Raw genomic sequence first — 15,046 nt, forward strand, 5'->3', positions numbered from 1 at the left:
TGGGGCTCAGCAGTTGACGTTTCTGGGGTTGTGGGTCAAATCAGTGGTAAAACCTGAACTAAGACTCTGGTTTTCTCATGCACTTTCCACGCCCATCTGACAGCAGCATTCTGATGAGTTTTTACCAAAGGTTCTGAAAAGCCAAGAGATACTGTGAGGGGGCAAAAATGACCACTTCCTGACTTTATAAGTAGCAAAAATAAATGTTAAAGAACAGTGGAGTCCTACCATAGTGCATTTACTTAACCAAGTCCTAAGCCCTTGGAGAAAATCAAGGGCAAGATGGTGTATGCAGAGCGATTGACCCGGTTCACTCTTGGACCCGGTGGACGTGTTCAGGGTGCTTTGGGTTGAGAGCAATAAAAACCCCAATCCAAGCTGGCTTAAACTCTGGGCAGGAAATTACTGGCCTGCTTCGCTGCTCAGAGGCAGCATGAGTCTCCCTCAGGTTACTTGGGCCAGTGGCTTCCCCCTGGGGCGGAGAGCTTGGCTTCCGGGTCTGTCCACTGTCTAGTCAGGGTCCTCTCCTCACCCCAGGAGCTCGGTCTGAGCTTCAGAATCATCTGAGCAACCCTGAGCTGCTCGCTGACTGGCTGCCTTCTAAGCAGTCACTGTGGGGGTGGAGGAGGGAAGACACTAGAACCCCCCCCCCCCCCAGCCCTTCCTGGGGCCTCCCTGGGGCTCGTCCTGAGTACAGGCTGGTTCCCCTTCGGGCCAAAGCAGCAGACGCTGAGGTGGCCGCAGTGCTGAAGGGCTGGGCGGCAGGGAGAGGCGGATGTCCTCGTTCCCCCGACGCCCCCGAGCCCGCTCCGCGTGGGAGGCTGGGCTGGGTACTCGGCACACGGTGCAGTGCCCACTGTCCTCCAGTTGGTCTGCTTTGTGTGTCCGGTTTCTAGTATAAAGAGAAACGTCAGAAAAGATTGTGTATCCTCTTGTGTACCGATACGAATAAGAGCTGGTGTAGACATTTGTAATTAAACAGAACTCCGTGAGGCTCCAACTCAGTCTCAGGTCTGTGTGACGTGAGCCCCGTGTCTCCCGGCTGGCTGCGTCTTGCTCTGGGTTCGACACCATGCACGTTTTTTAGCCCTTTGAAATACGAGTGGAAGAAGCCGAAATCGGGAGTGGTGATGGGCAGGGTGAAGGCAGCAGCTTGGGCGGCGGGGAGGCGCGAACAAAGGTGGAAACGTGAGGGCCGCGGAATCGCTCTGCTGGCCTGCGTGGCTGTGGCGCCGGCAGGATGGGGGCAGCTTGGGGGCGTGGGGGCCCCGGGGCGAGGAAGCAGGGGTGAGATGGCCCGGCCTCGGCCTCGGCCTGCGCGGGGCGCCGCGGGCAGTGCTGGGGTGGGGGACTCGCTCCAGCTGAACACAGGTGAAGGGGGCTGGCCCGCCGCGATGCCCCTGGTGATGCAGGTGCTTACCGGCACCTTGTCCGCTTTGAAACAGGAATTTAGTCTAAGGACGCCTTCGTCCCCGGGGGTGTTTGCGGGAGTCACTCGGTTCTGTGAGTCCTCCTGCTGACTCTGCGGGAATTTCTGGCTGCGCCGTGAGGACTCCTTTCTTCCTAAGAGATGAGGCCGCGGCCCCCCCCGTGTGCAAGAAGATGGGGGGCACTTGGTGCTTGGGGTGAGCCACGGAGGTAGGAGCAGACCTAACAGAGGAGAAAGAGCCATCTTCTCCGCTGTTCTCTCTGTGTCGGGTGAGAACTAGCCATGTCCAGAATTGTGCAGAAGCCCTCATCCCAGCTCTGCGGTCAACTGTGACCTTGGTCCGCAGGCCACTTAACTTTCTTTAGAGATTTTGTCTTCTCATTGGCAAAATGATGAGGTTGGATTAAACTAGTGCTTTTCAGAGTTGTTTTAGCTTGTTTTGTTTTCTGTCAGCAAAATCCGTTTTTTAAAAATTACATTTGTTTTCAAAAATTCTGAACTCTCTTCAGTGGGGCTGGGATGGGAGAGAAGAGGCTAGAACTCTCCACAGCCCTTCTCAGACTCTCACGGCAACAGCAGGCACTTACGAGACCCGGGGTCAAGAACTGTGGGACTAGATGACCTTTGTCACCTAACATTGACCATTCTGGAGGTTTTAAATAGGCTAATAGGCCCTAGGAGGCATCTGAGTCCCTGCTGCCTGGAGTGGGGTGGGTAGGGTCTGCAGCTTTGCGGTCACCTGGGACACTGCCCCCAACCCCCATTCAGAGTCCACCATTTTAACAAGATCCCCGGGGATTAATCAGGGGCCAGGAAGTACCAGCCCCCCAGAGAGGGTCCATCCGCTTCTCTGGCCTGGCGGCAATGAGCTCCCTGGTTCCGAGTGGCCTGTTCTGGTCGGGATGGCAGTGACTAAGAGGCACTGTCTTCCGGGCCTGGAGGGAGGTCTCCAATCCCCACGGGCCCTGCCCCAGGGGCAGCGCGTGCCCCCTGCCCTTGCAGCCCTCGTGCTCTTGCTTGGGTAAGACATGCGGAGAGTGGTTCACTCCCCTTTTGTTACTTGCTTGGCCCGTCGACCCCAAGAATCCTACAGAGCATACCGAGAGGTCTCCCTACGGAATCCCAGTCCCCAACTCGGTGACTTTGCTGTTTTCCTAAAGGAATTGGCCCAAATAAGGAAAGAGGAAAAAGAGAAGAAAAGACGCCGGCTGGAGAACATAAACTCTTTGAAAGGAATGGGCTACTCTACTCACGCGGCCAAGCAGGCCCTGCATCAGGCCAGCGGGAACCTGGATGAAGCCCTGAAGGTAGCGCATCCCCCGGGGCCTCTCGGCCTGCCCTGAGTGCCCCTGGTGTGGCCGCGGGGCCCCTTCTTCCCCTGACCTCCTCTCCGGTGTCCCCCCGCGGCACACGGAGCCCCCCTCGCAGGGCCTTTGTCCCCAGTCCTGGCATGGATCTCAGGGTCCGTTCTCGTTCTCGGACCCAGTGACGGGGCCAGAAGGACAGACCCCACCTCGGTGCCCGCCCACTGTTGGGCAGCGTCCGTGGGGCAGAACTCTGCGTGAGGTTTCTGTTTGCAGCACCAGGGGTTGGCAGTGACGCAGCAAGGGGACGGTGATGAAAGTTGCAGTATAGTTTTCTTTTCATTAAAACGTTTTATTTGAATATCGTGTTGTTTCTTGATGCAGTCAGTACACGCTGACCTCAGGGAGCGCAGAGTGTTGGGGAGACAGAACACAGCGGAGCGCGGCCGCCGTGTGAGAGCACAGCACGTTGGGGGCGGGCCTGCAGCTGCGTTGTGGGGGATCACGCCCCCGGGGGCGCCTCTCCAGCAGACGTGGGGCACCCTGAGGGGAGCAGGAGCCCCGGGGAGCTGCCGGGGTTGTGCTTGCCGGAGGCTGGGGCCGGAAGGGCGGGCGTCCCCTTGTCGCCCTGCCGAGGGGTTCCTGCTGGAGCCTGCCCTGCCCTTGCCTTTTATCCTCAAGACCTCCTGTCCGTTCCCCAGAGGTTTCCACAAGTAAATGTTTACCTATATATTATATATATAAATATATATGTAAATATATATAAATATATGTACAAAAACGTATATATGTGTAAATATATAAACATATATACGTATATATATATATAAATGAATTTGAATCTCTAGTTTGGCTTCTCACATTGGAGAACTATAAAAGGCGGCGAATTCTGAATGCGTGCAGGACCGGTGGGGCACCACGGCAGGTTTGAACTGCACCAAGTTGTGCATCAATGCGTGCCACCAGTACGGAAGTGTTTAAAGGGAAAATTCCCAACAGGGTTTTTTTGGGGTTGAGTAAGCACCGTGTGATACGAAAATCAGGGGTCAAAAGAACTCTTATGTTCGTCTCGACGACATGTGAGATCTAGCTCGTGACACTTTCCAAAGAGAAATTACATTGGTTGGCCCTGCACTGCGTGAGAAGCACTGGCGTGTGTAGCCTTTTGTGGCCTGTCGCCCCGGAGGCTGAGCCCTAACGCAGCTGGGGTTTCCTTGGTAGCTTCCCACCCGGGCGCTCTCGTCCCTTCCTGGGTCCTCAGGAGGGATCTTTTGGTCTGGCTAACCTTGCTCATCCTGCAGATGTTACCTGGGGCAGGAAGCTTTCGAACACCGGCATCCCCGCCCCGCCCCGTGTCTGCGTTCGGGGCCCCCTTTCTCTGCTTTCTCAGCACCCTTTGCCTGGCCCCCCCGCGGCGTCCTTGGTGCCGCGAACTTGCGTGTTGGTGTGTCCCCTGGCCGTGTCTGCCTAGCACAGAACAGGTGCTTGGTTTGTCTAAGTGAGCAGGTGTTCGTGATGAGTAAAGCACGTCCCTGTGTGTTTGTAGATTCTTCTCAGCAATCCTCAGATGTGGTGGTTGAATGATTCAGATCCCGACACCAACAACCATCAAGAAAGTCCTTCCCAGGAAAACATCGACCAAGTAAGTCAGGATGGATCCGCGTCCCTCCGCCTGCACGGCCTTGCGTGGGATTGCCCAGGGTGACAAGGTTGGCGGCAGGATGGGGCTCCAGGCGTGACTCAGGCCCACCCCAGGAGGCCAGCCAAGCACGCGGCAGTTGCAGCGGGTGGAAGTGGAGTAGAAGGCATTTCCTTCAAGAACAGCACGTCAGGAAGCAACTGGAAGTTCTTGGGCTTTTCTCCTTGTGTGTGCATACAGTACTTTACACACCAGGCACGCTTCTTTCAGCCCGGTTCTCTGCCTGTGACCTAAAGAGACGTCACTCTGGCGACTCTGTCCACATCTTCCCTCCCCTGGTAGTACACCTAGTATGTTGTGACTGCTTGACTAACGGTCCTAGTGGCGAGGGTTATCACTTCCCTGCCGGCCCACAAGCCCGCTGTGGCTGGGCACTGGCACGTTTGGCTCGTGTCTTCCTCGGTCCCTTCCAGGCAGCCTCGTGTGCACACCGGTGCTAAAGAGCAGTGCGCACAGTAGGGCAGCCTGTACGCGTGCCATGGGTTTAAACATGTGTTCCCGCTAGGGCCGTCCAGGCGGGGGCGGAGGCCGGCTAGGGGTGTTGGGCGGGTGTCGGCCATGTGCAGCCGAGGCCCGTCAGCGCCGGCTGCCCCCTCCCTGTGTCCTCCCCCAGCTGGTGTACATGGGCTTTGACGCGGCAGCAGCCGACGCTGCCTTGAGAGTGTTCAGGGGGAACGTCCAGCTGGCAGCTCAGACCCTTGCCCACAACGGAGGAAGCCTTCCTCCTGACGTGCATCTCTCGCTGGAAGGCTGTTCGTCGACACCATCCACGTCCCCTTCCGACTCCGCAGGTAGGTCTGAGGTCTCGAATGCCGACTTGAGAGAGGCCTGCTAACCGGAAGCTGACGGGGGAGGGGCGTGACGAGCTGTCGCGGGGACTGACGCGCCTACTGGGCGTAGGCCCTGGTCTGCGCTTGGGCTGCCCGGAGGGCGCGGCCGGGCTTTGTGGAAGTCGCCGGGGGTCCCTTGCAACTTTCTGCGGCATTTTCTCCTTTTTCTCCTCCTCCCCCTCACCTCAGCTGTTCCCACACCCCTCTGTTGCAGGTGCCTCTAGTGCCTCAACAGATGAAGATATGGAGACAGAAGCTGTGAATGAAATATTGGAAGATATTCCAGAACATGAAGAAGATTATCTTGACTCGACGCTGGAAGATGAAGAAATTATTATCGCAGAGTACTTATCCTATGTAGAAAATATAAAGTCAGCAACAAAAACGGAATAATGGGCAGAAATCAGTACTGAGTTTCTGCTTATAAATTCTGTCATTATGAAAAGTCCAATGCAGGTCGTCTTTTTTTCCTTCTTTTTATCTGATTTTGCTCCAAGAGCGCTTCCTTCTTGGGCATAGGAGGGGCGGGCAGGGAACGGGCCAGCCGTGAAGGTGAGAGGAGATGTGGGGGTGGGGGTGGGGGGGGGGGAGCGTCCAGATCTATTTCCTCTTCATTTTGCCCGGCTCTCCCGCCCTCCTCAGCCCACTGCTGCTCTCTTCCTTCTTCCCACCATGCAGCTCTGCCTTTCAGCTTCAGCCTCGCTGCCCTGTCGCTAAAACATCCTTAAAGTCTTCAACCGTTCCAAGTGCCCTGGGGACCTAGGGAGGAGGCCTCCCCTCCAGTAGCCATACCGCACTGTGGCAGACTGAAAGCTCGGGTTCTGTGCTCTTAGTTTAGTAAAGTATGCACTTGTAATTCAAGGTTGAAGTTGAGAATTTATAGACGTGCAAAATTCTTCTTTACAAAAATAAAATCCTTTTATTAAACAGGAAAGTCCTTAAATGCTGACCAAAGCACCTTATTTTTCATTAGCACTCTCAGATGCTGTGCTGTCATATTAAACTCCCTGCCGGCTGAGATACCTGTCAGAGATTATTAAGATATATTTTCTCCAGGTTTGTGGGTTTCTTTGGTGTATCTGTGTTACAGAAGACTGCTTCCAAAGGTACGTAGCTGGCCTCTTAATGGCTCACGTGTCCACTCTCGGTGCACCGCACATTCCCCTGTAGATGTGTGTTAAATGAAAACCCGTCCCAGCACTAGGACACGGCTGGCAGCAGCCGTGCCAGATGTGTTCCTGAGCCTCTCCTCTTCCTGCCCTTCCGGAAGTCTCTGGAAGCGCCTGTGACCATCGAGGGCAGATGGGTCACATCACTGCCATCGACGGGCTGGGGGAAAATGCTTCAGCTGTTTCACTAATCATTTTCACAGAGCTTCAACAGCCGTCCAGTTTGGGTGGGTGGGAATCTTTTCTGTCATTCTTTTCAAGTGGATGATACGGTTGGAAATAAAAGGTGGAAAAGGTATTCAAAAATCGTCAGCCTAACTTTGCAATAAGTTGCTCAAACTCCCTGCGCTGCCCTACGTGCTGAAAATGTCTGGGTGGTCTGGAGTTTCCTTTAGACTCCAGGTGCTTGCTGCCATCGACGTCCTCTAAAAAGATGGGACGTCCAGAGCAGGGCAGAGGCTGACGGTGGGGAAGAGGACGACACAGGGGGGAGGGGAGTTTGGGCTGTCAGGGTCTCTCAGCCTCGCCTGAGACCACGTCTCACTCGGATTTCGGGTCTGAATTGCAGCTTTTAGCCAATCCCTGTCCTGGACTTGGGCCAGGCATGGCCTCTAGCTTCCCAAGGGCTCTTTTGACGGTCATAAACGGGCTAGGGAAGCAGAGCCACGCGAGCAGAGCTCGGACGCGGCTTCATTTTCTCGTGAAGAGACGCACAGAAGCCAGTTCTCGAGTGAGGGACCGTCCTGGGCACATACCACGTAAGGAGGGCGGCCCGTCCGGACTTGGGAGACAGGCTCCGGTCCTGGCTTTGCCTCCAGCTGGTGGTGTGAAACTAGACAGAAAGTGACTGAGTGCCACTCCCCGCTCTGGAGGGCAAGAGAAGCCACAAAGGACACTTGTGATGAAAATCTGCCCCCAAGTCTTTAAGGAGTATGGCGAGGCTGAGTCACAGAGGAGGTAGGCCTTGGAGGAGGCTCTCCCTGGAGAGTCAGAGGAGAAGGGAGAACATTCCAGACCTGGGGCCAATGAGGAGGCAGCACAGGCTAAGTGCGCCACATTCGTGAGGTTACAGCCGTTCTAGACCCACCAGAGGATGGACTGGGGGCAGAGAGGGGTCGGAGGGACTGCCGAGTGCAACCACAGAGCGCCCTGAAAGGCGGGCAGGGGGTCTAGATTTGAGTGGCCGAATACGCGGGCCATTAGGGGTTCGAGAACTCCGGGCAGCAGTGGGTGCAGGTGTGTGTCCGCTAGACGTGCCGCCCTCACCACATCCGACGCTCATCCTTCTCCAGTGAAATGCCACCCGCTCTTGGCTTTGGTGATCCGGGTCCTGACCCTATTTCCCGCCCATGTCCCTAAGTACTTCTGTCCTTCCCTATTCAATGTTATTTATCAAAGGCAGAGGATACCTGGTTATCTGGTCTTTACATCCTCAACGTCTCTAGCAAAGGCTTGTGTGTTGTAGAAACAAATTCCTTGAGCATATTCTGCCACGTAAATACAAAACGACAGTTTTCCGTTTCCTGCTCTCTTCCCGGAGAGGCAGGCGGGAGAACAAAAAATGCGGCAGCTCCTGTTTTCCCATCTGCGCCCAGCGGCTGTTTCTCCGGGGATATCACAGCTTGTGTGTTCTAGTCTCTGTTGTGGTTGGACGGGACGGGGGACCTGAGATGACGCGGGAGCCAAAGCTGTAGACGCAGGAACACGGCATCGGCTGTGCCACCGGGGAGCGTCTGGTCACTCGAGCGGCCTCTCTGCCAGCGACGCAGAGATACCGGCGCAGGTACTCGAGGTGGTCCCTCTCCCCGTCCTCCCTGAAATGCACCTCCGCTCCCCGGGAAGCTGCCATGGCCGGCAGGCCCCTGCAGCCGCAGCGGCGGCACCGAGAAGGGCTAGGGAGTGAGGGCTCCCAGACGCAGCGGGCAGAACGCGCCGAGCCCCACGCCAGACCGCAGGGAAGGGACCCTCCTCCCTTCACGCAGAGCGGGAGCTCCGAAGCAGGGGTGACGCGTCCCCGTCGCCACCTAGACAGGCTGAAGAGCCGGGTCCTCGCCCTCTGGCCCCTCCCCGCGCGAGTGACACTGTAGGGGCCATCAGGCCTCAGCCCCTCACGTCGCCCCGGAGGAGGGGCAGGCCCAGGCCGGGTGCGTGAGCCCCCCGGTTCCGGGAACCCCTCCTCCTCCTGAGAGGAAGCCGAGAGTTTGCGGAACAAAAGACATATTTCAGGGCGCTTTGAAAGGCGTGTATTTCGGTTCTTCGCGAGTGTCCTCCAGTTTGCCAAACTAATGACAATTGCGGCTCGGTGGCTTTTTGAAGAAATCCCCGTTTCCTCCCAGGAAAGGCTTGGCTTCTGGGACCTCTGCGGGGCCGCAGACCCTGGGTCGGGAGGGTCCCGCGGGCCAGAGGCGCAGACCTGAGGGCGGGGGCCACTCGGCCGGGGGGGGGGGGGGGGGGGGAGGAAGGGTCGGGCTGGAGGGGAGGGCGGAGGAGACTCTGTCCCCGAGGGCGAGCACGGTCCCCCTCCACGGGACGGGGCTGCCAAAGTCCACGGACACGGAGGACGGGCAGAGCCCACTGCCCAGGTCGCGGGCGGGGGTCCGTCGGTCCGCCGGCGGGTGGGTCTCGGGCGCTCAGGCCGGCTGCAGGGGCGCGGCGGCGCAGCCCACCTTGTTGCTGAAGAGGCGGGAGCGGCCGCGCGCGGGGGCGGCGGGGCGCGGCGGCGGCGCGCACGGGAGGCCGCGCACGTCCCAGAGGCGCAGCGCGCCGTCGTGCGAGGCCGTGTAGAGCACCTGGCCGTGCACCTGCGGGCGCGGGGCGGCGCGTGGGGCGGCGCTGCGGGGGCGCGGGGCCAGCCCTCCCGCCGCGGGGCCCGCAGCTCCGGCCGCCGGCCGCCGGCGCGAACGCCACCTACCTCGCCGAGTCCGCCGGGGGAGCCGGGGCTCGGGGCGCCGGGGGCGGCCTCCCCCTCCCCGCCGAGGCCGCCGGGCTCGCCCTTGCTCCAAGCCCGGGAGCCGGGCGGGAGCGCCTACCTGGATGCAGTTGATGACGAAGGCGTGACCGCGGAACACCCTCTGCAGCGCTCCAGACTCGGCGTCGAAGGCGCGCGCGCGGGCGTCCCCGCTGCCCGTGAACACTGCGAACACAGGGCCACGCTGCCTCCACCTCCTCCGGGCGCCGCGGGGCGGGGAGCAGGGAGGGGCGGGGCGGGAACGGTGACGCCCGTCCGCCCGCCTCACGGGGAAGCCAGAGGGTCCAAATAGGAACTAGCAGAAGCCCCTTGAAAGGAAGGAGGCGGCACCTTCATTATCCTACCACGTGCCTGGCAATGCAGGGTGACCACCCCCTCCTGGCGCCGCGGCCAGCTCCGCACGACTGCGGCTGCGCCGGCGCTGCCCTCTCAGGTGCTCCTACTCCTCCTGAGTACCAACCACCTCGACCCACGTTCCCTCTCAGACCTTTTGGTGGAAGCCTTTTAAGCCTTTGGTGAGGCGTGGCTTCCCTGCTACAAAGCCCCTCCCTGCCTTGGGGTGGGGGCAGTCATACACCCCCACCATCTGAGCAGCCTACTGGGGCAAGGACCAACCAGAAATTCGTTCCTCCGCCTCCTCGGTGATGAACCTGGCCCTCCAAACAGAGCCTCTGGGGTTCGCTAGAGTGCCCCCGCCCAACCCCTCACAGGGGAAGCCCCGGGATTCCGCCTTCCTTGTGCCTTTTCCTACATTAGAACTTAGGTCAAGAGTTCCCAGACTCCGGTGATCACCTGGAGGGCTGGCTAAGACCGATTGCCGGGCCCACCTGAGTGTCTGTGTTAAAAGGTCTGGGAACCTACATGTCTAACCGGTTCCAGGTGCTGCTGCTGCTGGTCAGGGACCACACTGAGGACACTGACCATAAGAACTCCCTCGTTTGTTTTTTGTCTTAGCCTGGGTTCTCCCAGAAGTGAGCCCTGACACTAGGATCTGGGTGCAAACACTTTGTGAGCGCATTCCACGAGGTGGGGAGAGAAACAAGAAGGAAGGAGGCCCATACAGGTGTATTAGTGAGCAGGTGACTGCTGGGGCCCTTGGGAGAGGGTGCAGAGCATGTCTAAGAGTTGTCCCCCGGCCGGGGGGGGGGGGTGGGGAGGGACAAGGATGCTGGACGACTAATCCACAGTTCCCATCAGTCATTGGTTGAGGGCCTCTCTTGTGGGTATCAGGAACCAGCCCTCCTCCGACCTGCTCCTCACAGGAAAACACCCTAGCGCAGAGGACCTCAGCTGCAGCAGCAGAAGTTACCCACAGCACCTGCTACCCCCACCCAGCAGCCTAGCGAGCCATGGGGCCTCCCTAGCCTCGGGGATCTATTCCTTACCCCACTAACTGCTTCACCTGCCTATTCCCAGCCTTGCTGCTAAAGCCACTGGTGAATGCGGCTCTGGGGGGAGGGCGGGTTCCTTCCTGGGTCTCTTCTGTTCCTTTCTGCTTCCCCTCCCCCAACCCAGTGTGGCTGCTGGGCACCCTGTGGGTGAGAAGAGGGTCAGGAATTAAGTCTGATCAGCCTGCACCCTGTTGGCAAAGACCACGGACCAATTTCCTTAATAGCGGGCAGCAGGTAGGGGCCGTCCCAGCTGCTGCCAAGGTGAGGCGCTCTGGACAGCTTTCATCTTTTTACATTAGAGGTTCTGACTTGGGAGCAGAGCCATAATCACACTTACAGGCTTGGACACAGGAAAAAGGAAAAAATAATTTTTCCGTGTCAGACACCTAAATCCTGAGGGCATCTCAGGCTCTATTTTCAGAGATCCACATTCTGCCTTCATCAAACACCTGTGCTGTGAAATCAACTGGAATTTTCTGCTGTGTCTCTTCCCACCCCTCTGCTCCCTGTGTGTGTGTGTGTGTGTGTGTGTGTGTGTGTGTGTAAAAAGAGGGGGGAAGGGGGTGCTGATGGCAACACATAACGCTGGGGATTGTTTGGGGAAACAGATACGTTCAGGAACCTGGGAGCCCCACTCCCATGCAGGTGTGATGTGATGAGGGACAGAGCCAGCAAAGCTCAGGTGTGTCAGTTTGAGACCTGTGGGCCAGACGGCTTGTTGCCTACCCGATAAGCCAGTCTGTCTGTCTTTCTTTCCAAACTAGCCCTGATTCATCCTGGAAGCAATATCCCAGATAAGAGATCTTATTATTTAGTCCTTGCAGGCTGTGGTCAAAGAGGTATAAGCACAGAGCCTTTGGGCAGGGCTTCCAAGAAAGATCTTTTTTTGTTTTATTTTGTTTTGAGAGAGTGATAGAGTATGAGCAGGGGAGGGCCAGAGAGAGAGGGGGACACAGAATCTGAAGCAGGCTCCAGGCTCTGTCAGCACAGAGCCCGATGCGGGGCTTGAACTCATGAACTCCAATATCATGACCTGAGCTAAAGTCGGCTGCTTAACCGACTGAGCCACCTGGGTGCCCCTAAGAAAAATCTTTAAAGGGACCTCCTCAGCTGGAGCACCTGGTGGCTCAGTCGGTTAAGCATCTGACTCTTGATGCTTGGCTCAGGTCATGATATATCACGGTTTGTGGGTTTGAGCCCCATGTTGGGTCCGCACTGACAGTGTGGAGTCTGCTTGGGATTCTCTCTTCCTCTCTCCTCTGGCCCTCCCCTGCTCCTGCGTGCTCTCTCTGTCTCTCTTTCAAAATAAATAAACTTTAAAAAAAAAAAAAAAAAGGATCTACTCAGCTAAGAGATGCATCCTTTTGCCCTTCCCTCTTCTTCCTGTCTAAAACATGACATGAGGGGCGCCTGGGTGGCGCAGTCGGTTAAGCGTCCGACTTCAGCCAGGTCACGATCTCGCGGTCCGCGAGTTCGAGCCCCGCGTCAGGCTCTGGGCTGATGGCTCGGAGCCTGGAGCCTGTTTCCAATTCTGTATCTCCCTCTCTCTCTGCCCCTCCCCCGTTCATGCTCTGTCTCTCTCTGTCCCAAAAATTAAAAAAAAAAAAAAAACATGACATGATGGCTGGAGCTCCAGCAGCTATCTTAAACCATGAAGTCCCCTAAAGGATAGAAGATATGTGCTAAGGGTGATGTGCAAAGTGATCAAAGGAGGCTGGGTGCCTGACTGACTTGGTGCAACCATCCATTCCTGTCTAGACTGCCAGCCTCTGAAATTCTACCTGAGAAAAATAAACCACGGTTTCATTTAAAGCACTGTTATCTGGGCTCTTGTCTGTAGTCAAACCTAATGCCGGGTGAAGCCAAAGGCACGCGGCCCTCAGGTCTGGCTGGAGTAAGTAGTCTCTGTCTCACTTAGAGAATTAGAATGTGTCCGTGAGACAGTGCTCTTAACCCTGGGACTTCCGACCATTCAGGCTGCTGCACGTTCTTGTGGGGTGCAGTCAGGGAGGAATCCCCACACCCTCGTTTGGACCTTCTTTGGAAATAACGCCGCAGGCACATGTGCGTGGAGGGGGGTGGGCTGTTGGTCCTCCCGACTGGCCGCTGAGGCTCACGAAGGGAACAGTCGAGTAAGTAGTAGAGAGGCAGAGGGGCCCCGAGTGAGGGAGGACTTGGTAGGGTGAGAAGTGGAGGGCACAGGCAGGTTGGGGTGGCGTGGGGACCGCCGGGGACAAGGCTCACTTACAGGTGCCCGCGTGGTATTTGAGGGCGCTCACGCTGTGTCCGTGGGCTGCAAACGTGCGCACGCGCTCCCCCGTGTCTGCCAGCCAGCACTTGACCGTCCTGTCCGCGCTGCCCGAGTACACGTGCCGGTTCACGAGCTGGGGGGAAGGGGGAGAAGGGCGGGTCAGCACCAGACTTCCGGTCCTGCTGGCGGCAGCAGGCGACTCGGAGGCCCCCTCCAAATCTCTCTGGCTAACAGGGGAGGGGCGTGTCCGGGTCTCCCTGGAAACCGGATGGGCAGGAAATGGCCCGGCCTGCGGGACCCACCCAGCGGCCCACTCCGGCGCCCAAGAATCCTGTCGCTTTGCCCTGGGCCAAGTCACTGACTCTGCCCGCGCCTCCCTCGGGGGGTGCAGAGCGGGCCTGTACAGCGCTCGGCACCCTAAGAGCAAGGACCACGAAAGGTTCGCGGTGCTGTCATTACGGCTTCAGCAGCTCCCTACTGAAGAAGAGGCAGTGCCTGGGAAGGTTAACGCGAATCCACCGGCCCCAGGGGTTTCTGGCTGAGGAAAGGGCTCCCGGGGCGGGGCTCTCACTCTGCACCTTTGCACGCAGAGGTGCATACAGGAAAGAGAAAGGTCTAGAGGTACCCTGACTGGCCGCAGTTATGTCCAAGGTAGATCTTTGCCACCCGGGGGCCGTCCCTGGGTCCTGACCTCCTGCGCCTGAGGCTGCCCTGGTGGGGAGGGAGGAGGCCCTGGAGACAGGCTCCCCCATTTCCCGCCTGCCCCGGCTCACTAGAGTGGCATTCCCAGCCCTGCTTGGTGTGTGGTGGGAGGTAAGGAAAGGGCCTGGGAGAGAAGGGAAGGGGCTTGGGGAGGCCCCCTCCCAGGAGCACCCCCTGCCAAGGTAGTGTACTGGCCCAAGGAACTGCAAAGAAAGACTATTAAAAGAACCCTGCAGATTCCTCTAGACAAAACCCCACGCAACACCTCTGGGTAGCAGTGATGCAGAGAAGCGAAAGTTGGGCAAGGAGGGCAGGCGAGAAGCCCTGGAGAGAGCTCTTCCTGATGGTGCCGGGGCCCAGAGACCCCTGGGGGCATAGGAAAGATGAGGCCCTTCCCGGGGCCCAGAGACCCCTGGGGGCGTAGGAAAGATGAGGCCCTTGGTGGGGGGGGGGGGTGGGCAGCAGGCAGCCGGCCTGGAGCACGTACAGGCTGGCCACTGGCCTTCTCCTCCACCTGCCCCAGGCCCTCCTAGCTTGAGAGCCCGATCCCGGCCACGCTCTGGGCCGCTTTCCACTCCGGTCCCCACGGCTGACCCGGTTTCCCCACGTCATCTCCCAGTTTAAATCCCAGAGGACAGGACTCTCGCTAGCCCAGGTTCTAGTTCCACCCACAGCCACGGCACAGGTCAGACCTGGCTTTGGGCCACTCACAGGACCTCGAGGAATACACTCGGCCTCCTGTAGGCGGAGGCTGCCGCTGGTTTCCGGAGGACACAAGGGGGACACAGACACGGCCCCTCTCCCCGGCCCTGCCCTACAGTCCTGAGAGTTTACGACTCGCCCCGGCCAACAGAGCCTGACTTCTGGCCTCTCTTATTGTCCCCTCCCCAAGAACAGGGACACGTGTGACACCCACATGCCCAAGGGGCTCCAGCAGGGCTCAGGACGTCACTCAGTCTTCTGGCTACCTGCAGCACCCTGCAGGGGCTCAGCTCCTGCCCATGTTCCAGCGCCCCTGTGCTGTCCTCTTTCTTTGTGGGCAAGCCGCCCCCAGCACTGTGCCTGCCCCCTGCCCCGTGTTTCCTGACCGTTCCCCGGCATCTGTTGCTGTCCCCAGCATCCACGGCTGCGTGCCGCTCAGCCCACGCAGAGGAGGCGCTGAGACCCCGCGGCTGCCGGGGCGGAGGGGAGCTATCTCCTGCTCCCCACGTAGCGTGTCCCAACAACGTGGGGCCTGCCACGCTGTGTTTAAAAGTGACCAAGCGGCACAATTTCAGAGCACAAATCCGAGGCCAAGGAAACG

The 15,046-nt window shown here is 58.4% G+C and overlaps 2 protein-coding genes across 5 annotated transcripts in view; one reads left to right on the forward strand and one right to left on the reverse strand.

The window, feature by feature from the left end:
• The window catches only part of NUB1 (negative regulator of ubiquitin like proteins 1), a 28,406-nt gene extending 22,201 nt beyond the window's left edge, over positions 1-6,205 (forward strand). The window contains exons 12-15 of the mRNA XM_078437418.1: positions 2,590-2,736; positions 4,280-4,375; positions 5,046-5,223; positions 5,477-6,205. Of these exons, the coding sequence (XP_078293544.1) occupies positions 2,590-2,736; positions 4,280-4,375; positions 5,046-5,223; positions 5,477-5,655 (600 nt within the window). The 3' untranslated portion in view covers positions 5,656-6,205. The remainder of the gene's footprint in view (positions 1-2,589; positions 2,737-4,279; positions 4,376-5,045; positions 5,224-5,476) is intronic.
• Positions 1-15,046, reverse strand: part of WDR86 (WD repeat domain 86) — a 31,417-nt gene that overhangs the window by 1,440 nt on the left and 14,931 nt on the right. The window contains exons 4-6 of one of the 4 annotated variants that reach the window (XM_078437426.2): positions 13,039-13,174; positions 9,461-9,564; positions 2,294-2,583 (exon numbers count right to left, since the gene is read on the reverse strand). In XM_078437426.2, the coding sequence (XP_078293552.1) occupies positions 2,542-2,583; positions 9,461-9,564; positions 13,039-13,174 (282 nt within the window). In that variant the 3' untranslated portion in view covers positions 2,294-2,541. The other 3 variants (XM_060633440.3, XM_078437424.2, XM_060633441.3) reach the window with 3 other exon arrangements.

This window comes from Panthera onca, chromosome A2, assembly GCF_046562875.1.
Source record: "Panthera onca isolate mPanOnc1 chromosome A2, mPanOnc1 haplotype 2, whole genome shotgun sequence".
Taxonomy (NCBI): Eukaryota; Metazoa; Chordata; class Mammalia; order Carnivora; family Felidae; genus Panthera; species Panthera onca.